Raw genomic sequence first — 22,504 nt, 5'->3', positions numbered from 1 at the left:
AACAACCCCCCCCCCCCCCCCCCCCAGAAAAAATGACAGCGGTTAAAAAAAATAACAGTTTTTATTAGTGCTGTCAAACGATTAAAATATTTAATCACGATTAATCGCAAATGAATTAATCGCAAATTTTATTTTAATGCTCTTATCATGGAAAAGTGGATTGGCTTGCTTTATGCAATGTTTTATTTTATTGAAAAACAACATTGCCAAACAGGGGTGTACAAAATAAAATTATAAAGTGCACATTTCAGACACTGCTGAAAAGCTGCCCGTTGACATTTTCAGACAACAGTGAAGCTCGCTTCTTTTGCACAACTTTTAAAAGGTAAACTTTCTATTCAGAAGCTTTTTATCAAACATTTTGCCGTATCGCGCTCACCATCACTCAAACTGTAACGTTAGCCTACTACACAGTTTGCGAGGCCAAAAAGAACGTTAATCTTAAAAAAAAAAAAAAATCTAAAATCTTTTTTTTTTTTTTTTTTTTTTTTTTTACGACGTCGCGGGCCAAAAATGTGCCGTACCCGGGCCGGATCTGGCCCACGGGCCGCCATTTGGGGACCACTGAACTAGAGAATGTCCACTACCCTGTTCATACAGTAGGGGTCTCTTAACATGCTTCCATTTGTCAGTCGGGACTAAAATCTCTAACCTCTGAGACAATAAAGCACAACGGGAATGACTGCCAAACAGTTACGAACAGAAGTAAGCTCCAGTAACTTTCCGTCACTTGAGTTGCATTCCTCCAAGGTGCTGGGAAAAATTGAAAGAATGACTTCACGTTGTCCCTCTGACTCTGACCTCAGTGTGACTCATTCATGACGTAGACGCTGCCACTGTTTACACATTCCTTATTCCTCACTGAGCAATTTTATAACCTGTTGCATACTTGTCAATGTTTATTTTAAAAACACCATCCTCCCCTTTTGGTTAAGTTGCGCTATGTTTAGTTAGAAAGGTACACTGGCCTTTTAGTGTTTTACACATTTTACCATTTCATTCTTTTAATTATTGACTGCAATTTAGTTTGTATCCATCATAACTAATAACTAGTAAAAAATAAGATATTCTCATTTTAAAGAAAGCAGTCCATATTGTACACACATACTGCCTGAAGTAATTGCCACAGTGATGTTGAGTGCATTAATTAAGCTGAGCTATTTAAATATATATATTTTCAGCAGAAGTAGTAAGATTCTGTGTGTGTGTGTGTGTGTGTGTGTGTGTGGTCGCAGACTTGAGCGAGGCTTTGGATGATGACGCGGACCCCACCCAGTCGGCCATTACTGCGGTGGCTGCCCTGGCTGCTGCCTGGCCTCAGCTTCACCAGGGTAAGGCATGCGACACGCCGCTGCTGCCAGTCATCTGTTTGTTAATGAAGCTGTCTTATCTTAGGGAAACTACCCTCTGAGAGGCCAAAACTGGACCTGGCTGAGAATAGTAGTAGTGGCAACACTGTCTGCACACAGCTGGTGGTGTTTTGATCTTTCCCCCCTTCCGTTGACGCTGTCTCTATGTTCCCTTCTTTTTTTCTCTTCCGCCCTCAATGTCCTGTTGTTCTTTTTTGTTAATTTCCCGCCCTCTGTCTTTTGTATGTTTTCTCTACCACACTCTTTCTGTCCCCCTCTCTCCCCCTATCTCCCTCCCCCCTTTCCCCTACTCCCTCCCTGTCACTCTGTTCATTGCCTATTTTTTTTTCTCCTTTCTCTCACTTCTTCCCCTCCCTCTCCACCTCCCCCCAGGCTGCAGTCTGAAGCAGCTGGATCTGGACAGCTGCACCCTCACTGAGATCCTCCGCCTCCATATCCTGGCCTCGGGGGCCGACTGCAGCTCCACCAACGCCAAGTTCCGCTACCAGAAACAGGGCGGCTTCACCTCCACTGACGACCCCTGCGTGGAGCTGCGCCTCTCCAACCCCGGCCTGGTTAAGAGGCTGGCCAGCACCGCTGTCTATGACCTGCTGCCCGGTAAGCCCTGGGTTTGGGCTGAAAGGGTTCAACTCTGGGTTGCTAAAAAATAAAGTTATTTTCAGAGTTCTATGATGCCACTTCCCCTGTTTGGCATTTGTCTTAAAGTTTTAGAATTGGGACATATTGTTCCACATTTTGATATATCAGCTGCAACACGATCTAGTAGAATTTCAGAAGTGTGTTGATGGTTCATGGTTCAATAACTGAACGTTATGCCTTAAGTTTGTTACACACTTTATTGCAAAGGCATTTCCGTTTTTTATTGATGAGTTTGGAGAGCAATATTGTTAGGGACTCTGCCGACTAGAGCAGAGCATCCCTACACCATACTGGCAGTGTTTGTTTGCTCTAATAATGGTTGGCACTAGGGGTGGGCGATATATATCGTCTGCGATAATATCGTCATTGTTGTTCAAACGATGTGCAAAATTACATTATCGAGTATTTAAATGACTTCGCCAAAAACAATGACACGCATGGGGAAACTGTTCACATCATGTTCTTAATATAGCCTACGGTGCAGCAGCGCTCCCCACAGCACGGCAATCACACGACTAGTGGGCCTACGTGATCACGTGACATGGCTTCTCGCATCCACTTTGCAACAGGTTAGCAGCGCATGGTGATGTCTGTTGTGCCTCCGTTGGTGTAGCATAAAACGTGAGTTTTATTAAAACATAGCGTGTGTAATCTGTAGCTATTTCATTCCGTTTGTTAACCTTTCCTGCTGTCTGTCTCTGAACGTAGTTGAATATTGCAGGGGAGTCAAATGCTTCACGGCCGAAGTAGATTGCATGTTTTTAACTTCAGGGTTAATTCCCTTTCCTTTACGTCTGCTGCTGGTTAGTAAATACAGACAGCAGGAAATGTTAGCAAACGGAATGAAATAGCTACACATTACACACGCTATGCTTTAATAAAACTCACGTTACTCACATACTTTCACAGCACATAAATGTTTGTTGCTACATCCACACTATGCGTCACCGTTGTCCCTCCCTGTACGTGCTCCTTAAAGGAGCCGCACCTTTTTACTAAACGTTCTTGCAATGTGAATCATTTAATTTAAATATACTTATTGGCCTTATTGTGTACGCTTGTGAGTTTAACAACGCTTGTTTGTGAACGAGAGCATTTAACTGTTGATGCCCCAGTTTAATAAAGCCAGGCTATTCATAAAAAAACGTACGTCAATGTGGCATTAGTACTATGAACAGTTGAGAAATTGATTTCGTTGGGCTGTCGGACTCGGTCCGGGCTCGGTTACTATTCTGTCGGACTGGGCCGGGCTCGTACAGAAAAATTCGCCCCGATCCATGCTCTAATGCTCATGTATTTGTATTTTTGTACAATCCTGGACAGAATTTTAAGTTTAATAAGGCCATAAGAACTACTGTTGATGTGCAATAATTCTCATGGATGCATGCACTTTATTACAAGAGTTCAATATTTCTGCATTGCAGTTCAATTAAGTTATTTTTGTTTAAAGACAGTGTTTTCCTTAAACATTGTGCCCATTATTGTAATCTCCAAGAAGGTATAACTCTGAGAATTCCAATCACATTTTTTAAAAAATATCGTCTAATTATCGTTATCGTCAAAATGAAAAAAATATCGATATTATTTTTTGCCCATATCGCCCACCCCTAGTTGGCACCTTCATGCTCCATATGCCACCCTCATGGTGGCGGTAATCTATTAACAATCAGATCATCCGCCTCTCTCGCATTAAAGAGATTGATTACCCGGTGTTTGCTCACTACATCTCAGTCATGGAGTCCATGGCCAACTAGATGGCCTGGGGCAGGTATGCTTGCATGTGTGATTATTTAATTAGCAAGAGACCTAATGTGTGTGTGTTTGTTTGTTTGTGTGTGTGTGTTGCAGGAGAGAAGTCAAAGATCCTTCAAGCTCTGTGTGGAAAGCTGTTGACACTGGTGTCCACGCGGGACTTCATCGAGGACAGCGCGGACGAACAGCGGCAGGCCAAACAGGAGCTGCGTGAGCTCAAGGCTGAGCTGCACCGCAGAGAGAGGGAGGAGGCCGCTGAGAGGTGTGTGTCTCACACACACACACACACACACACACTTCACGACTGGAATTGCTGAAAATGAAACACATTTTGTGATTGTACACACTCACACTACAACACAGAAGCATGAATTATAAACGTACACACTCCATAAAAGACTATAGAGGGAGACAAACTCTTATGTAAACAAGAAGAGAAGTTGGAGGTATACGGGGAGATTTATAACCATTCCAGCACCAACTTGTAGGCTTAACTTGTGTAACATGGCTGTTCTCAGAGTTCGCAAGCGTAAGGAGGAGAAACTGAAGGAGCAGGAACTGAAACTGAGGGAGAAGCTGAAGGAGGAAGCCAAGAACGGAGCACTGCCTGCTGGGTAAGACACCCTGCTCTCCGCTAGCCCTGCCTGACCTTATGTTTGGCTTGAGTGGTTGCATCTTAAACAGGTGGTGCTAGTAGCGACTTAGCCTTGGGGTTTCTTCCCCAGAGAACTAATATGGAATATGTGTAGTGAATCACTCTTTTAATAACACTGTACTTGACTGTACAACAATGATTGCAGAGAGGAACTGGACACGAGCACGGAGAGTCAGGAAGCACAGGGCAACACAGAGGATGAGGAAGAGCCGACCCCCAACAGCAAGGCTAAGAAAGGTAACCAGCCTGCACCCCACTCTGTGTTTGTCAGTTCCCAGGCCACACACTCATGCCTTATCCTCTCCACTTAGTACCTTCCTTCAACAGTAATCCCCTGCCTATCGCAGACATACTCTAGAGCGCATGTGGTTGTGTTTACATGTGACCTCTGTACTGGTATCTCTGAGAAGGGTCTATAGCATGTGGTCAAGGTTCACCCAGGTCCAGTAGAGACCTCTGTATGTGTTAGTGCTGCTAGACTCACTGAGCCTAGCATATGCTCTGGTGTCACAAGACAGGACTGTGTTTGTGAACACACCCCCTCTTTATGACTTGAAATAGTTGCCCTTTGTTCTTTTGGGACTGTGTGTGTGACTGACTGTGACTGCGCACGCACACACACAGAGACATTGATTGGCAAGGGGGAAAAACAACTAAAGAGGAAGAGTGTAAAAAGTTACTTTGCCCTCTTTCCCTTGCATTATTTAAAGGCTGGAGAAGTGGCTCAAATCTGCACATAAGTAATGGCTTCTCAGTAACAGAACCACTTTGGACGTCTTTGGCCCTCAAGTATTAAATAAACCACTCTAGTGATTTTAACAATGGCTTTAAATACAAAGTAGTAAGGATATGGTAGAGCAGCAGTGAATTCGTTATGGGTTTCAGTCATACCTAAAATCTGCCTCACTACAAGTCTCTTTACCTTGGAAGTCTGTTTGTCAGTCCGAGCAGTGGAGCTGGAAAAGACATGCAGCGTTGTGATAAACAAACCTTTTATGGGTGAATTCTGGCATGGGTTTAAGGTGTGCTGCCTCCAGAATTAAATAATTCTACAATTATCCACTCAAACACAAGAGTTCTACACAGAAATAACTTCCCTTGAGCTACTGGCACTTTTTGGCCTCTGAGCTGGCTGGTTTCAGATGGGGATCACACACACACAGTGAACAATTCAACTGAAAAATGCCACTCATCTATCTGATTGCTAAGTCATGATTTTTAATGTTTTCTTTGTAATGGCCAATATCCCTTTTATATTACTTCAGACATCCAACAATATTTAGACCTTAACATGTTTGTTAATTTACAGTGCTTAAAATATCATGGCTTATCCATTTTGGAAAATGTAAAAATCAATGCTCCACTCCCAGCTTGCTAGTGTGATGCTAGCTGTGTAATCCATTTTAGCCTAGCCATGGGTAACGGTCGCAAATCTACTGCCACTACTGCTGCTGGTCAGTTTGATCACTGCCTAACACTTCTGGTTTCTCCTCTGGCCTCCCCTCCTCCCCACAGGTAAAGGCTCCAGCCCTAAGGAGATGGTAAAGGAGAAAGGAGCGGAGGTGCGGGAGAAGGAGTCGCTGACGCCGGAGGAGCTGCAGGAGCAACAGCAGCGGGAGCGCGAGCTCTTGGAGCGCATCCAGAAGGCGGCAGCCTGCACCTACATCCTGCCGCTGGGCCGTGACCGCTTCTACCGCCGCTACTGGCTCTTCCCCGCCACTGGAGCGCTTTTTGTGGAGGACGACTTCTTTGGCGTCACCGAGGACATGCTGCTGCCCCAGAAGCCAACGCTTGACAGGGATCCCGAGACACAGGAGGGGCCCCAACAACAGCTGCAGGAGCCCCTGGTGGAGAAGATGGAGACAGAAGAGGTGAAGGCTAAAGAGGAGGAGGGGGAGGAGGCCAAACCTCCCCAGGAGGAAGCTGTGGCTCACTGCTGCGGCCCCCCCGTGAACCGGCCCAACCAGTGGTCCTTCTACAGCTCGGTGCAGGAGGTGGAGGAGCTAATGGAGGCGCTGAACCCGCGGGGCCACAGGGAGAGCAGCCTCAAGGAGGCGCTGCAGCAGGAGAAGGAGCGTATCACGCAGCTGCTGGACACTGCCACAGCCCCACGCTTCAACCACACAGGTAAGAATAACAGTGAAAGTAAATTTGAAAGTACTTTTTTTTTTTTTTTAATGAAGCTTGAGTCACTTCTGAACTTGTAGTCCAACATGGGGAGCTAAGACTGTTATCACTCAGACACTGCTTAAAGTAGACTACATGAACAGAGGATATGATTATGGTTACAGATATCACGATAACTGATTGATTTGGTTCTTCATGGAAAGCCCAGCCAGGTGATTTTGTAGAAGTTATACATTATGCCAGTTACCCAATAACATTGATTTTACCGCAAAGCGATTTATTGGCCAAATATAGCTATTAGTACTGTGTTTTTTGGCAGCTAATAACATTTATTGGCATTTAATCAATACCAGCCCACAATTTTACTCAAATTGTATAATGTGAAGGTGTTCTCTTTCATCATCTCGTGTTCGAGATCCACCTATGGGAGGGACATCCGTACCCGACCTCTGCAGAAGCAACCAATTGCACCAAGTCTGGCTTTGACAGACAGCAGCGCGAATCCGATGACACGGGTAGCTCCGCCCCGCTACCGTGGTATAAATTCTGAGGTAGCGCTGCGCTTCTTCAGATGACATTCGCTTCTCGCGGATCGAGACCCTTAACTACTCTGCGCAGATTGACCGTAATTTGCTCGCTTTCACTGAACTGCCCGCAGGAGGACATATCCAGTAGCCCACCGGATTCGCCTCCGCCGGGCGTGATTGACGACGTTTTCGGTCAGTTTACTGTAAAAAAAAAAAAAAAAAAAAAGTTTTCCAGAAGCTCTCCAGCTTACTGCTTGAAAGCTAATACTTTCTTCGTCGAGCTTGCCATCAGGTTGCCCAACCTCATGTCTCTCTCGAAGCCCGCTACACCAGCTCTCGCCCAGGAGCCCACATCGCGTGCCTGCCCGGCCGCATGTGGTGCCCTCATTGCGGCCAGGGATGCCCATCCCTTCTGTGTAGTTTGTATGGGCTATAAGCACGCCCAAGAGGCGCTTTCTCTCCCTGAGAGTTGTAGTGACTGCATGGCTCTGCCTAGAAAGCTCCTACGCCGGAGGCTTAAAATTGCAACTACTCAGAGCGTCGAAGACCAGCATTGGTCTGACCAAGAGGGAGACGATGAAGTAATGAAGGCCCCGGATACCCTCCAGGGCCCGGCTCTGCTCAGTTGGGCTGACCAGTCCGAGCAGAACGCGTCCGAATTCAGTTTGGACCTTCCCCCACCGCCCCAGCTCGAACTGCCCGGCGCGGCTGAGGAGGTTAGTCTGATGGACGAATCAGAGGCCTCGGAGGAGGATGAACCCCTCGCTCCAGCCCAGTACCCACAGTCTTCCACCCTGCCTCATCAGGTGCTAATGGAGGTGTGTGAACGGGCTGCCTCCCGTCTAAATGTCGAGTGGCCGGCTCTCATTAACCCGGCTGACCAGGAGAGAGACGTCTACGACGGCAAACTCTTGTGCTTACCTCCAGGTCCTAAGAGACAGCTCTTGCCGGTTCTTCCCGCGTGTGCAAAACATATGAAGCACCACTGGGGAGACCCGCTTGACCTGAAGCACGGTCTCACGGGATTGGACGTGAAGGACATGTCCGCCCTTGGCATGGGTGAGCCACCTACAATCGAGCCGTCGATTGCCAGGCATCTCACCCCTTCTCAGGGAGGGCTGCTCGCCCCGCCTAAGCCTACCCTCCCTAACAAAATGGATCGGTTTTCAGCGTCCATTTTTCAGAGCTCTTACCGAGCTAACTCGCTCGCCGTAAGAGCGCTGAATGTTTCCTCCCTCTTGTCAGCTTACCAAGCTGAACTAATGGAGGACATGAGCAGGATGCTCCAGGACGCCAGCGCCACACCAGCCCTGTGGAAGGAGATTGTCACAGTGAATGATCTGGTCCTGCGAAATGCCCGCCAGGCAGTCCAAGCCTGTGGGCGCTCCATGGCCCTGTCCGTCGTGGGTGAACGGGCGTTATGGCTCAACCTCTCTGGTCTACCCGACAACGAGAAGAGGCGCATTGCAGGGGCTGCCGTGGAGTCAGGCCAGGCTCTTTTTGGTCCAGCAGTCGCGCTCATGCAGCAACGCTGCGACGACAAGAGGAAGGAGGACGAGGCGTTTAAACTTTGCTTGCCGAGGAAAATAGCCCCTCGCCCACCGCCGTCTCCCCGACCCCAGCAGGCGCCATTTAACCGCCCGCAACAAGGTCCCAATAGGGGCTACAGACCTCGCGGTGGCGGTCCCCGCCCGGGACCACAACAGCCCCAGCAGCAGCAGCAGCAGGCTAAGCCGTGGGGCAAGGCGTCTTTTGCTGCAGCCGCGGCTAAGAAGCCACCCACCCCTAACGATCCCAAGAGGAAGCGGTTTACCTGACCGCCTACTCTCGGGGCTCCGTCCAGGTTCTTGGGCTGCCAGCCCATTGGACTCGCACCTAAGTGTTCCCCCGCTGAAGAGGAGAAGACTCGAAGCGGGTGGGGAGTGTTCCACCTCCCCAGGGTTCACAAAAATTCCAGCACCGTTCTCCGTGCTGAGAGGAGAGAGCCCGTTATCCCCACGCCAGAGCGCGTTAAAAAAGGGGGATGGGGGAATGTCCAGTGCTTTGAAAGGGTTACCACACCGTTTGCACTACACCACGTTCACATTCCCAATAAAGGCTACGGCCGTGTGTTTGAACGAAATGTATCAGAAAACAGGCACTATGAGGCCAAAGCCAACGCTGTCAATGACTCAGCCACCAGATGGCGACATTGCAGCGCACATGAGAGCGCTCACTCCTCACGCTCAGGTGCCGACGGAGTCGGCGGGCAGGCTTTCACTACACGTCACCGCGTGGAAAGCCACGGCCGCCCCCGAGTGGGTTGTCAGAACTATAGAGAAAGGCTACCGCCTACAGTTTTGCAAAAGACCCCCACTTTTCAACGGTATAATTTTCTCTCAGACGGAAGAGGGCTCAGGCCACTTCCTAGAGGAGGAAATCAACTCCCTTTTATTAAAAGGAGCAATTCGGGAGGTTCCCCTAAGCGAAGCAAATCAGGGTTTCTTTTCCCGTTACTTTTTGATTCCGAAGAAAGACGGTTCACTCCGTCCTATTCTGGACCTGAGGGTGTTAAACAAACATTTGAGACGATATCATTTCAAGATGTTAATGTTCAACACTCTATCACGCTCAATACAACAAAACGATTGGTTTACATCGATCGATTTGACAGACGCTTTTCACCACATTCGCGTCTATCCCCCCCACAGAAAGTTTCTACGCTTTGCTTACCAAGGCAAATGCTACGAATGCACGGTTCTTCCTTTCGGGCTTGCCCTCAGCCCAAGAACATTCTGTCTGTGTGTGGAAGCGGGGCTAGCCCCCCTACGTCTTGCGGGGATAAGAATATTGACGTATTTGGACGACTGGCTCATACTAGCCAGCTCCAGAGACCAGGTGTTACGGGACACACAACAGGTGCGGACACACATAGACTCCTTAGGCTTCATGGTGAACTATGCCAAGAGCAACTTCACTCCCTCCCAGATGGTCACATTCATAGGGCTGGAGCTGAATTCGGTGTCTATGCAAGCTCGCTTGTCACAAGAACGCATTCGTTCTCTAATGAACTGTCTCACACTGTTCAGAGAGGGAACAAAGGTGAAGTTCCGCACATGCCTGAGACTACAGGGCCTGATGGCTTCCGCTATACAGGTCCTGCCGTTGGGGCTATTGAGAATGAGAGAATTCATGAAATGGATTGCATCTCTCCGCCTCGACCCAATGCGCGATCTCCGTCGCGATGTGAAGGTATCGCACAAATGCACTGCATCACTGCGCCACTGGAAATCCACGGAGTTTTATTCCCACGGCACTCCCCTGGGGGCAGTGAACGTGAGGAAGGTCATGACGACAGACGCCTCCCTGACGGGCTGGGGTGCAACCCAGGAGGGCAGGACGGTGAACGGTGTTTGGCCGGATTGGTTAAACTCGTATCACATAAATTACCTGGAGCTCCTGACTGTTTGGTTAGCTCTCAAACACTTTCTGCCCCGCCTACAGGGCCAGCATGTATTGATCCGCTGCGACAATACCACTGCGGTGGCCTATATCAATCGACAAGGAGGCATGCGCTCCTCTGCTCTACACTGCCTGGCACGCGACCTGCTGCTGTGGAGCAGTCCGCACTTTCTGTCGTTACGCGCAACACACGTCCCAGGGATAATGAACACCGGGGCAGATCTGCTATCGAGGGGGAACCCACTGTTCGGAGAGTGGCGCCTCCACCCTCAGATAGTGGAAATGATTTGGGTGAGATACGGCAGAGCAGCCGTAGATCTCTTCGCCTCGCGCGAAAACGCCCATTGTCCTATGTACTTCTCGCTTCAGGACAAGGACGCGCCCCTCGGCGTAGACGCACTATCTCACCAGTGGCCCAAAGTGCTCCTCTATGCCTTCCCCCCTCTGTGTCTGATTCTTCCCACTCTCGCCCGAGTGAGGGGACAGGGTCTAATGTTAATTCTGGTAGCACCCAGATGGCACAAAGCCCCATGGATGGCGGAGATAGTAACCCTGCTGTACGCGCACCCGATGGCGCTCCCGATACGTTCGGACCTGCTATCGCAGGCGAAAGGGGAAATTCACCACAACCACCCAGACCGGGTGGCGCTCTGGGCCTGGCCCGTGAAAGGCTAAACCTGTCTGCGTTGGGATTAACGCCCAACGTAGTAGCCACCATTCAGAGCGCAAGGGCTTTCTCCACTAGGTCTCTGTACGACTATAAGTGGCGAGTCTTTGAAAAGTGGTGTGACGTGCGTCATTTGGTGTCATATCAGTGCTCTGTCTCTGATATTCTCAGCTTTCTACAAGACCTTAAAGAGGAAGGGAAATCTTTCTCCACCATTAAGGTGTATTTGGCGGCTATATCTGCGTGTCACTTTGGTTTCAATGATGACACGGTAGGTCGGCACCCGTTAGTACGCAGGTACATGAAGGGTGTGCGACGCTCGTTGCCAATCTCGAAAAAGCTCGTCCCGTCATGGGATCTCCCTTTGGTTCTGGATGCGCTGTCACGACAGCCATTTGAACCTATTGGGGATATAAGCTTGAAATTGCTGTCACTCAAGACGGCCCTATTGCTAGCACTGGCCTCGGCCAAACGTGTTAGTGACTTGCATGCATTTTCGGTGCACACCTCATGCACTCAGTTCTCGCCCAATGGGGATAAGGTTTTTCTTAAGCCTAACCCGGCATTTGTACCGAAATGCTTCCCTACGTTCTCTTGCGAGGTGATAGAGCTCATAGCCTTTCACCCGCCCCCTTTTGCATCAGCGGAAGAGCGAAGGTTGAACAACTTATGCCCCGTTCGTGCCTTAAGAACGTACATGGACAGAACCAGGAGTTTTAGGCAGAGCGACCAGCTCTTTGTCTCCTGGGCCCCCCCGCGGAAAGGGATGCCCATTTCTAAGCAGCGCCTGTCTCACTGGCTTGTCGAAGCCATAACGAGCGCGTACGATTCAAAGGGGCTGCAACCTCCAGCGGGCTTGAGAGCTCACTCTACGCGAGGGATGGCTGCTTCATGGGCTGTGTTTCAGGGGATTTCCGTGCAACAGGTATGTTCCGCAGCTAGCTGGACTAGTCCGGATACCTTTGTGAGATTTTACCGGCTGGATGTTACAAGAACGCCGGTTTCTCATTCTGTTCTGAGCGTGGGATCGGCTTGAGTCGCACCCCCACGTTCGTTACGCTACTGCATTTCCCCCACTGACATAAACAATATTATTGTCATAAACAACATCCCATTATCTGCTGGGACAGTATTGTGATTGTGCTATCACTTTGGATGTGTCTGGCACCACTGCGCCGAGGGGACGCCTCGGCGTGGAGACCATCTGAGGCTGACAGTGTCTTGGTAGGCAAAGGGCAATCGGGGAGCTGTCCAGATCTCTCCCATAGGTGGATCTCGAACACGAGATGATGAAAGAGAACTAAAGGTTATACTGAATAACCCCTGTTCTCTGATTCATTGAGTGGAGAGATCCACCGAGTATGCCCCGCTTGCTTCACGAGAAGCGAATTGTCTACTGAAGAAGCGCAGCGCTACCTCAGAATTTATACCACGGTAGCGGGGCGGAGCTACCCGTGTCATCGGATTCGCGCTGCTGTCTGTCAAAGCCAGACTTGGTGCAATTGGTTGCTTCTGCAGAGGTCGGGTACGGATGTCCCTCCCATAGGTGGATCTCTCCACTCAATGAATCAGAGAACAGGGGTTATTCAGTATAACCTTTAGTTATAAAAGTATATTACTAACAGGCATCTACTCATGTAAAGCTAGCACCTAGCTCTAGGTAACTGAGATGAGTAGACACGATGTGAGAAGAGCATTCTTGCATTGCTTCCTGGGCCTTGCTGGCATTTATGATGCTCTTATTGCTTTTCAGATAAACCTGACAGTAAAGCCGTCTCAATGAAGGTCAAGACTAACTCCACCCCCTCAGAGAACCCTGCCCCTGCTGAGCGTCACATGGTGAACCGACTCCGAGACCTGCTGCTGGACATCGAGGACCGCATCTACCAGGGCACACTGGGAGCCGTCAAGGTACAAAGACCTTTTTCCAAGAGAGTGTTACTAGGGAGGGAAGGAAACTCTCATTTTATTTTTTCCTACTCTGCTTTTCCCAACATAACACTGAAAGATTCTATTCAATTGAAAATGCAAATTATTTAAATGTTTGTATTAATTAATTAATTAATTAATTTAATTAATTAATTAATTAATTAATAATTAGAAGTTTAGGGCTCAGCAGAATAGTTCACTGAATGTTATTAAACACTGGAGGGAAACAACGTTCAAGTTCCATGTACTCAAAATAAACAATTCATCTGAAAGTCTGCTTTTGAAGCTAGATTTCTATCCCCCCCTCTGCCTGTAGTCACTGTGTTGAATACAACGTTGATTGGCAAATTGACTAAAGAAGGGGTCAGAAACGCTATTCACAGTTTTCTAAAGCCATTAAAGCATCTCGGGAGGCTTGTGGTCGTTTGTTGATCCGTGGGGGGGTGTTGCTGTGTTGCCCCTGAATAGGTGATGGAGAGGAGCGCCTGGAGGGCGGCTCTGGAGAGCGGCAGCTACGAGCTGCTGGCCCCTGAGCCCCGAGAGAACGGCTCAGTCAAGAGTGAGAACGGAGACGAGGAGGCCATGGAGCTCGATGACCCACATGTCAGAGTGAGCGCCAAAGACCGGTAAGAGTCCCCTCAAGCAGCCACTAAAGTCGCTCCTCACAAACGCCTTTAAACTCTTATTCCTTTCATTTTAATGACATTGGACAGATTAAGTGTGACCTGCTGCTGCAATAGCTGTTGAAATGTCTAGTGTTTGCTGCTGTTTGAAAGTTTTGTGTACCTGAAGGAAAGATTTGAGTGTTAGTGTTTACTGTATATGGTAAACACCTGAAGTCATCCACTGCATTTCTACTACGTCTATACTTCCATTACAAGTGAGGTCTTTTAACTGTTTTCTGCCAAACCTCTGTTTGTTTATTTGAGTTATTTGTAAGACAAACTGGGTCTTGTTGTGTTTGCTTGACCACATTGACCACATTCTAACCTGCTCATCTGATTTGTCCTGCCCCCTCCCCCCAGGCTACATGAGCTGAAGTCGGAGACCCTAAGCACCGCCTCCACCAACACCAGCACCCCCCAGCTCGTCAACAACACTGTGCGCCACCTGGCCCAGGCCTTGGCCCAGATTGAGCAGGGCATCGAGCGCAAGTTCCTCAAGGCCCCACTGGGTATGTCCACCACCTACGGCCATACCTGTCCCAGCATGATGCTGTAATCCCATAGAGCCTCTTTCTTCCCCTATTGACATGCCAACTCGTTTTCTTCTCCTTTTAATCCTGTTATTGGAGGATAAGCGTGGCAATGCCCAAGTCTTCTAGTTCTGTGGGCACACAGTGGGGATGCCGGCCAAGGCTAAGGCGTAACTGGATTTTCACCCTGACAGAGAGCTTTAGGGGCTATTGAGTGTTGTCAGCTTTGGCAGATTGAAGTGTCTATGACACCATGTCTGACTCCTCTCTCTGCCTCTCTTCTTATCAGGTGATGATGATTCCAAAAAGGACCAAAAGGACAAAAAGAAAAAGGACAAGAAGAAAGACGAGGATCAGTCAAGCGAGAAGGATGGTGCGTGCACAAAAGCGGTCTTTATTTTTTATATATATATAGGGTAGCATCTCTCTGCGTTGCAGGAAAAAGAAAGATCTGATGGCTGAATAATTCATGCCTTGACAAAACTCCTAAAAATAGGTTGTGCTCAAGAACTGTGCTGAGCATGAATCTGCAGCTCTGCTTTCACTGCACTCTGTGCAGCTGGAGGAACATCTGTTACAACACTAACTGATGGGAAACACTCTCTCGTATATGTCCTGTGTTAAGATGGCAGTGACTGTGGCCGTCAGGTGAAGACCATCCAGGAGCGATGGAGGGATTCGCTGCTGGCCTGCTCCAGTCTCTCGCAGGTGTTCCTGCACCTGTCCACCCTGGAGCGCAGCGTGGTCTGGGCCAAGTCGCTCCTGAACGCCCGCTGCAAGGTGTGCCGGCGCAAAGGCGACGCCGAGAACATGCTGCTGTGCGACGGCTGTGACCGCGGCCACCACATCCACTGCGTCCGTCCCAAGCTCAAGGTGTGGGCTCTCCCTCACTTTAAAAGAAAAACATCTGTCACTTGTAAAAGAAAAAATCATTGAATTTTTACACTCTCTTTACCTTACCCTTACTCTTATTATTATGATTTTATTTTTAGTAGTAGTATTGTTATTATAACTAACATTATTATTATTATTTGTATTCCCTCCACCAAGGAGATTGTTTTCAGCTTGTTTGTTTTCTTGTTTGTTTGTTTGTCAGCAGGATTACGCTAAAACTACTGACCCAATTTTCATTAAACTTAGTGGAGGGATTATGGACCAATAATAATACTAGTAGAAGTCATAATAATAATTAAGCTTATTATTATTATTATTATTATTATTATTATTATTATTATTGTTATTTTATTATGAGCAGCAAGGAGTTTTCTTTCTACCCAGCTGTTTTGATTTTATTGGCCAGATGAAAATGTTTTCATCATCAAGCACTGAACTTCACTCAACTTGTGTTGATTTTCAAAAAGGCGCTCAGATTCATCTCCCTTTTCTGGACCGCTTCAGTTGAGTTGCATTGCCATGTCTAAACCCCAGCTTTGTGTTGTCCCTGTCCAGGCCGTCCCCTCAGATGACTGGTTCTGTCCCGAGTGCCGTCCGAAGCAGCGCTCCCAACGCATCAACTCCCGCCAACGCTCCTCCATCGACTCAGAGGAGGAGGTAGAGGAAGAGGAGGAAGAAGAAGAGGAGGAGGAGGAAGAGTCTGAAGAAGAGGAAGAAGAGTCTGAAGAGGAAGAATCCGAGGAGGAAGAGGAGATGTATGTTAATTAATCTGATTTTACATCACACTTAACAGTTCTATCTCCTTGCACTTTTCTGTTACATTCTGATTTCTTTCGTTTACACCTTTGTAAGAAAATTGTGATGTTTGACGTGAAGTGAAAAAGTTTGCCTTGCCTGCTGGCTTGCACCATTCTTATCATTTTGTAGATTTGCTGGAGGAAGAATGAGAATTGAATGTCTAACTACGGACATGTCTATAGAATGATCATATTCTGACTTCACTCCCAAAGTTCCAACGTTTGGAGATTGGACCCGTTCTCACACCAAACTTTTTCTCCCCAGTGTTCCCAAGAAAGGGGCTGTCAAACTTCCTATCCCCACAAAAGGCAGTAGATCATCTAGCAGATCTACGGTCAAACAAAACGACTCCGTGCATTCCACCCCCCGTAGCCAGCAAAGCACCCCTAAACAGAGTGCCTCAGCTGGGAAGGGGGGCTCCAAGGGGTCGGGGAAGAAGGCCACCCCGGTGTCCAACGGCAGGCCCCCTCCTCGGGCAGGCGTTCGCTCCAGCTCGCGCCTGAGCCATGAGATCTTGGCCACAAACGGCCCCACCAGCAGGACCAGTAGCCCAGCCGCTGCCCAGGCCGAGTCCAAGAAAAGACCTGCGACAGGTAGGTGCTGGGCCTCTGGAGTTTAACCCACCTGGATCAAAATACCACCATTTTCAACTTCTGCTGTCCTTGTACCCTTTAGTTTTATTGGGATTCATCTCTTCACAATTCATCCCATCTCACTTTCTTTACTGTCGTGGCCTTTATTGTTTTGTTTTTTTACACTGTCTTCTTCTGCAGAGGTGTCCCCTAAAACGAAGGTGGTCTTGACTCCATTGTCGACACCCAACACCTCTTCCTCATCCTCCTCCTCCAGTCGCCGCAGCTCTGGCAGGAACCTGGGGGTCCATGAGCTGTCAGCCTGTGAGCAGCTGACAGTGGAGCTGGTCAGGCATGAGGACAGCTGGCCCTTTAAGAAGCTGGTGTCCAGGACACAGGTGACGCACACAGCCCCTTCTTTTTTTTTTTTTTTTTTAAAGTTTCATAGGGGGACAGTTACTGAATTGCACATAAGTATGCTTTAAACTGTATACTACTACTACTACTACTACTACTACTACTGTGTAGTACTGCTTTCAGTATCCGGTACTTTTTGGGTTTGACACAATTCACTCACTATTTTGTGTGTTTGTTTTTCTTTTGCAGGTGCCAGACTACTATGACATAATCAAAAAGCCAATTGCTTTGAGCATAATCAGGGAGAAAGTCAACAACTGTGAATATAAAACTGCTTGTGAGTCTTTACTTGAATGGTCACCTTCAATATTATTAATATTCTTATTATGATTATTTCTATTATTATTTAATAAATAACTACAGCTAGCCCTTCCAGTAATCAAATTTTAATGTCAAGACTGGAATTAGTTTTGTTTTGTGTTTTGTGTTTGCTGAGGTTGGATAGGCCTCTCAAGTAGCATTTTGTTTTGTGGTCATATGTTCATTTTATTTAGCCCCTCTAAACATCTGCTCTTGTACCCCTGCAGCGGAGTACATCGAGGATGTGGAGCTGATGTTCTCCAACTGCTTGGCGTACAACCCCCGCACCACCAACGAGGCCACAGCCGGCATGAGGCTCCAGGCCTACTTCCACGCCGAACTCAAAAAGCTGGGCCTAACCGACCGGATCTCGCCTCCGCCCAAACGGTCTAGAGTGTAGAGGAAAGCAAAATAAACCTCACACCTAGGCGTCCTGATCAGGTTCTTTTCTTTTCTTTTCTTTTCAACCACTGAGATGCACTCCCTTTCGCTCTCACTAAACAGACTGCTGAGCATTCACACCAGATGGTGGTGGTGCAACATTTTCCAAAACAGAAGTAATGTAAATATCATTCCGTTTCTAAGACGATGGAGGAAAGGGGGAGGAGGAGACGGGGAGATAAACCCTGTGCTGTGAAAAAAAATATTTGCACTGTGTTGAAGTCCTCTCCATTCACACACTCAGGACAAAAGGCACTGTGATTTTCAGAATATTTTTTTTAACAGTGCATGTATATTTTTTACCTAGGCTGCATTTCTAGACTACTGTTTTTCAATGTATATATACTTTTACTTTGGTCATCATTAACTTTAATAAATTAAGTATTGCAGCTGGAAGCAACAAACATTGTTTTGTTTCATAGTAGTAAGTTGTAAAATGTTATTGAATCAACCGTTATTGGTCCCTATTACCCTGCTGAACACTACATAGGAACCAAAATTTGCTCTTCCAAATTTCTTTCTTGTATTTCTCCTTTTGTATCAATTGGTTATTTATTTAGGATATAATTTTGAATTTGAATACTTGCTTTATTTATAAGAATGTTTTTTTTATAGGATGTGTTCGAAAAGTATAACCAGAGGTGGTTTTCAGTTGAAACAACAAAGTTGCAAAGGGTTGTATCTTGTTTTCTTGTCATGTTACTGCTTATCGTGTACATTTTTTTCTGTATGTAAAATAAATGCATTTTGTTAAATACGTTTAGTAGATTTGGTGTTCTTTGATACATACACCGACCTCGGCTTGCAGATGTCGATTGTGATAAATCTGTATAGCCCCTGTGTCAACTTTGAATGACATCTACAGATTCAGCACTCGGCACAGATCAACCCCTTGTCATGGCATAGCCACTTGATTCGTCTATTCCAGCACCAATCCCTATCCTGATCCCGCCCGTCGTTGCGACTGTGCAGTGGTTGCAACGCGCGTATCCCTTGCCTCACCCCCTTCTGTAACTCTCTCACACACGGTCGGTCGCTCACATTCCCAGATACCACAGTCCCTTGAATTTTTTTGCACATTCATTTCCAAACACCGCTGAACCAACAGTAGGACAACATGGTAAGCACACTGATTCGGTGTGGATTTGGTTGCTGTTTAATACTAACTTAGTGTGAGTTAACTAGCCACAGATAACTTATTCTAGTCGGCAACGTTTTTGGTCGTAGTGAAGTATTGTGTATTATCGTTATGGCTGTAACATTCACGTAACTAACGTAAAGTTGCCATTGTTCAAAATTACGACAAAGTTTTGGATTTTAATTTGATTGCGTGCTTATGTTAGTTCTGTGGTTGGCTAATAAAACCAGTTCCACTTCGTGATTGCCATAGGGCCTATGGCCTGGGGCAGCCATTTTAACCTAATTTTAGCCGCCTGTGCCTTGCTGTAACGTTAATTGCCTTTAAGCTAAGTTAGGATAAGTTAGTTAAGTTGACGTCAAGTTTACCTATTCACTTTTATAGCTTTTAATATGGTCTAACTGTTGGCAGGTAACGTATTCTGGAGTCGAATGCGAAACACTGATTTAGCGGAATTGGAATACGGTTTCGGTGTCCTGTCTTGCTAGCTTCATTTCTTATGGATTTAGTCAGCAGTATTAAGCCTTACATCCAGCCAATGCTAGCATGGCAGCTACCTAACAGCAGTGGGATAGTTAGCAAGTTTGCTGGATTGAATAACTTGCTAGCGAACTTTAACAGCTTTAGCATTTAAGGTACATTTATTTTATATAACATTTGTCAGAATATTTTATCACAACTTTCGGATTGCCTTTTTACTTTGTTACGAGCGAGTAAAAATGTTACAAGTGAGTGTTTAGAAAACTTGATCTATAACTTTGGTTTGGTTGACAGTGTCTGTGTAAGATAGGTAGCGCACCGACCGTGGCTGTCAACTTTAGTGTCAGGTCATCTGGGCAACGTTGCATATGGTACTAGCCAGCTTAGTTATGTCCAGCACGTAAATGAATCAATATGAAGTGGGGCTAGGTGTGCTCAATGACGGTGCCGTCCGATCCACGTGTGCTGTCTCATGCTCCCTGTCCCTGGGCCGGTGGTTCATGATTCATAATGTATTGAGCCAAAGCATTTTTCCTGACTCATAGGTGGCATTTCCTGAATCAGAGTTGGTACTTTAGCCAGATCAATTTATTGATCACTGAGTCACAGGGAGGGGATTCATCATATAGAATGCCAGTGAAAGGTTATGACTTACTCAAGTGAGTGAAAGGCCATAATTCACGTGTTTATGGTTTTGATTAAATGTTTTAACTAGGCTACTGATCTGACTGGAATTGCTCCTAGTGACATTTGTTTAAACAATCCCCTTTTTTGTTTCTTAACTCTTGTTCCATCACTGTTGTAGGCCTCAGGTGTTACAGTCAACGATGACGTCATCAAGGTCTTCAACGATATGAAGGTGCGCAAGTCTTCTGCCTCTGACGAGGTGAAGAAGCAGCGCAAGAAGGCTGTCCTCTTCTGTCTCAGTGAAGACAAGAAGAAGATCATTGTAGAGGAGGGCAAGCAGATCCTGGTCGGTGACATTGGGGAAACCGTGGACGACCCCTATGCTTGCTTTGTCAAGCTCCTACCTCTGAACGATTGCAGATATGGCTTATACGATGCCACCTACGAGACAAAAGAGTCTAAGAAGGAGGACCTGGTATTTATATTCTGGTAGGTACCTTTACCTGCCTGTCATTTTTCACATTTGTGTATAGGTTGTCACTGGGAGACTGCCTATTTATGTTTCTGTTTCCAAGGTTTTGGCAGTACTTTGTCAAGTCCTTTAGCAATGAAACCAACTTTCCAGAGTATGATTTAGGACAACATACATTGACTGATCAACACTCTTTTGTTGTCCCATTGCAGGGCGCCAGAAGGGGCACCACTCAAAAGCAAAATGATCTATGCTAGTTCTAAAGATGCCATCAAAAAGAAGTTTACAGGTGAGTCCAAGTTAACATACAGTTAATGACTAATGTCCACCGATCTCAAGGGACAATGGTTATGTACAAGTTCCTTTTCTTAGTCTTTAATTTTTTTATGGCTGCTATAGGTTATATTATTGGTGTGTCCATTATTTCATGCTGGATGTTTCTCCTAGCGCACTGTAAATTACACTATTAGTCTTAATAAGGGGTCATTGCATATCCCTTGGTTAACAGTAATAGGATTGGTGTTCATTGACATTGTACAGAGAATAAGAAATATAGCAAAATAAAAAAGTCTGTCAAGGATTGGGGCGGGGGGGGGTGGGGGGGGGTGGTGGTGATCTTGGAAAACATAGATATAAAGTTGTCTGCCAGGTTTCGTGCTGTACACATTTTTTGTTCAACTCTGCTCTAGGAACATGGGTCATCTTGGTTCTCTCTCAGTGAGAATCTTTGCTTACACTGTTCTCTCTCCTCAGGTATTAAGCACGAATGGCAAGTCAATGGTTTAGATGACATTCAGGATCGCTCTACTTTGGCGGAAAAGCTGGGAGGCAATGTGGTTGTATCGCTGGAAGGGAAAGCATTGTAAAAGGAGAAAAAGACCTGTGCCATCTGGATTCTGCGCGCTTTCATCTTAGCAGCTGTGTCTATATCATTTGATCCTGAAGGAGTAGCATTAGATACATTTTTTTTGTTTGTTTTGTTTTCTTTATTTTTGTTTTGTTTTTCCACAATGAAGGAGATCTCATTAACATGTGCAAAAAAAAATGAAGGTCCTACTACTTAATAGCCAGCTATCAACTCCTGGTAGGAGTATTTTTTTTCCATCCGTAAAACCTTCATGGGATGTTCGCACATTGTGTGTTTTGCCAAAAACAAAGCAAGATGTGGCACTACCAGAAACTAATAACGCTCCCTACACTAAGAAGAAGAAAAAAAAATCACAAATGACACTTTTGGCATTTTTTCTTTTGCCATGGCTGCAGTATCGTTTTGAAGCTTAAGACATAAGAACCTGACTGCTTTCTGTTTATGCCTTGACAATTACTCACTCCCCAGGTGCTTGCTTCTATCCAGAGCACTTTGCACTCTTGAGTTTGAAATGTATTTATATATTGATGGCTCTACCTAATTGGGCTTTATTTTGACATGGCAAAACACGTTTTACACTATGCAGAAAAAGAAATGCACTTTTTTTGTATACACTACAAGTTGAGGTAGGAAGTTTAAATGAAGAAAATGACAATTTGAATATCTTGTTTGTCATCCGGACAGAAGTTTTAAGAACCACAGTTTTCCATTCCTGTTATGCATATGGACAAGGACAGATGGGTATATTACTGTTCCGTTTGCAGCCTTACTTTCATTGGACTGTACAGTACACCGCTGAATACCGAGGAGGGGGCGTGCTGCTCACAGTTTTTATAAACACTAAAAAGAGAACACATACACACACTATCTGTAAAGATGGCAGTATCTGCATTTGCAGCCTTAAGTGGAACATTGTTTTTGAGATCGAGGAAGATCGCCACTTCGCAATAAAAAAACTTTGTGGCAGACAACACTAAGATAGTCTCTGTGGGCTTGTTTGCATGGTTCCTCTGCTTTTGCCGAAGACATTTTTTCAGGTGCATGCAAAGAAGAAGTCTGCTTTTCCTTAAGGGGTATTTTCAGATGTTTTTTTGGTTGCCCATACTGAGGAGCCAGGCTGCTGCTCAAGTTAATTGAATTTTCCATTTAGTGACAACGTGTTCTGGAGAATTACTGGCACTTATGTTTAATTTAA

The 22,504-nt window shown here is 46.4% G+C and overlaps 2 protein-coding genes across 2 annotated transcripts in view; both read left to right on the top strand.

The window, feature by feature from the left end:
- Positions 1–18,421, top strand: part of baz1a (bromodomain adjacent to zinc finger domain, 1A) — a 28,024-nt gene extending 9,603 nt beyond the window's left edge. Inside the window, exons 13-28 of the mRNA XM_080850643.1 lie at positions 1,236–1,331; positions 1,743–1,967; positions 3,858–4,023; positions 4,280–4,375; positions 4,562–4,653; positions 5,932–6,543; positions 12,932–13,089; positions 13,576–13,733; positions 14,133–14,281; positions 14,592–14,675; positions 14,928–15,175; positions 15,752–15,951; positions 16,259–16,587; positions 16,768–16,964; positions 17,173–17,260; positions 17,511–18,421. Coding sequence (XP_080706769.1) covers positions 1,236–1,331; positions 1,743–1,967; positions 3,858–4,023; positions 4,280–4,375; positions 4,562–4,653; positions 5,932–6,543; positions 12,932–13,089; positions 13,576–13,733; positions 14,133–14,281; positions 14,592–14,675; positions 14,928–15,175; positions 15,752–15,951; positions 16,259–16,587; positions 16,768–16,964; positions 17,173–17,260; positions 17,511–17,683 — 3,071 coding nt within the window. The 3' untranslated portion in view covers positions 17,684–18,421. The remainder of the gene's footprint in view (positions 1–1,235; positions 1,332–1,742; positions 1,968–3,857; positions 4,024–4,279; positions 4,376–4,561; positions 4,654–5,931; positions 6,544–12,931; positions 13,090–13,575; positions 13,734–14,132; positions 14,282–14,591; positions 14,676–14,927; positions 15,176–15,751; positions 15,952–16,258; positions 16,588–16,767; positions 16,965–17,172; positions 17,261–17,510) is intronic.
- A 294-nt stretch (positions 18,422–18,715) lies between these two features.
- Positions 18,716–22,282, top strand: cfl2 (cofilin 2 (muscle)). Its single transcript, XM_080850695.1, has 4 exons — positions 18,716–18,844; positions 20,148–20,458; positions 20,654–20,730; positions 21,195–22,282. The coding sequence occupies exons 1-4, from the start codon at positions 18,842–18,844 to the stop codon at positions 21,305–21,307; spliced, it is 504 nt and encodes a 167-aa protein (XP_080706821.1). The 5' UTR covers positions 18,716–18,841; the 3' UTR covers positions 21,308–22,282.
- Positions 22,283–22,504: the final 222 nt, after the last annotated feature.

Source organism: Sprattus sprattus, assembly GCF_963457725.1.
Source record: "Sprattus sprattus genome assembly, chromosome: 13".
NCBI lineage: Eukaryota > Metazoa > Chordata > Actinopteri > Clupeiformes > Clupeidae > Sprattus > Sprattus sprattus.
Note: the sequence above shows the minus strand (reverse complement) of the source record. Positions and strands in the feature narration are given on the sequence as shown.

Bases quoted from the DNA above. Each gene is read 5' to 3' on its own strand.
- cfl2 (XM_080850695.1), top strand. The intron at 20,459-20,653 runs GTAGGTACCTTT...GTCCCATTGCAG, and splicing joins GACCTGGTATTTATATTCTG to GGCGCCAGAAGGGGCACCAC. The intron at 20,731-21,194 runs GTGAGTCCAAGT...CTCTCTCCTCAG, and splicing joins CATCAAAAAGAAGTTTACAG to GTATTAAGCACGAATGGCAA.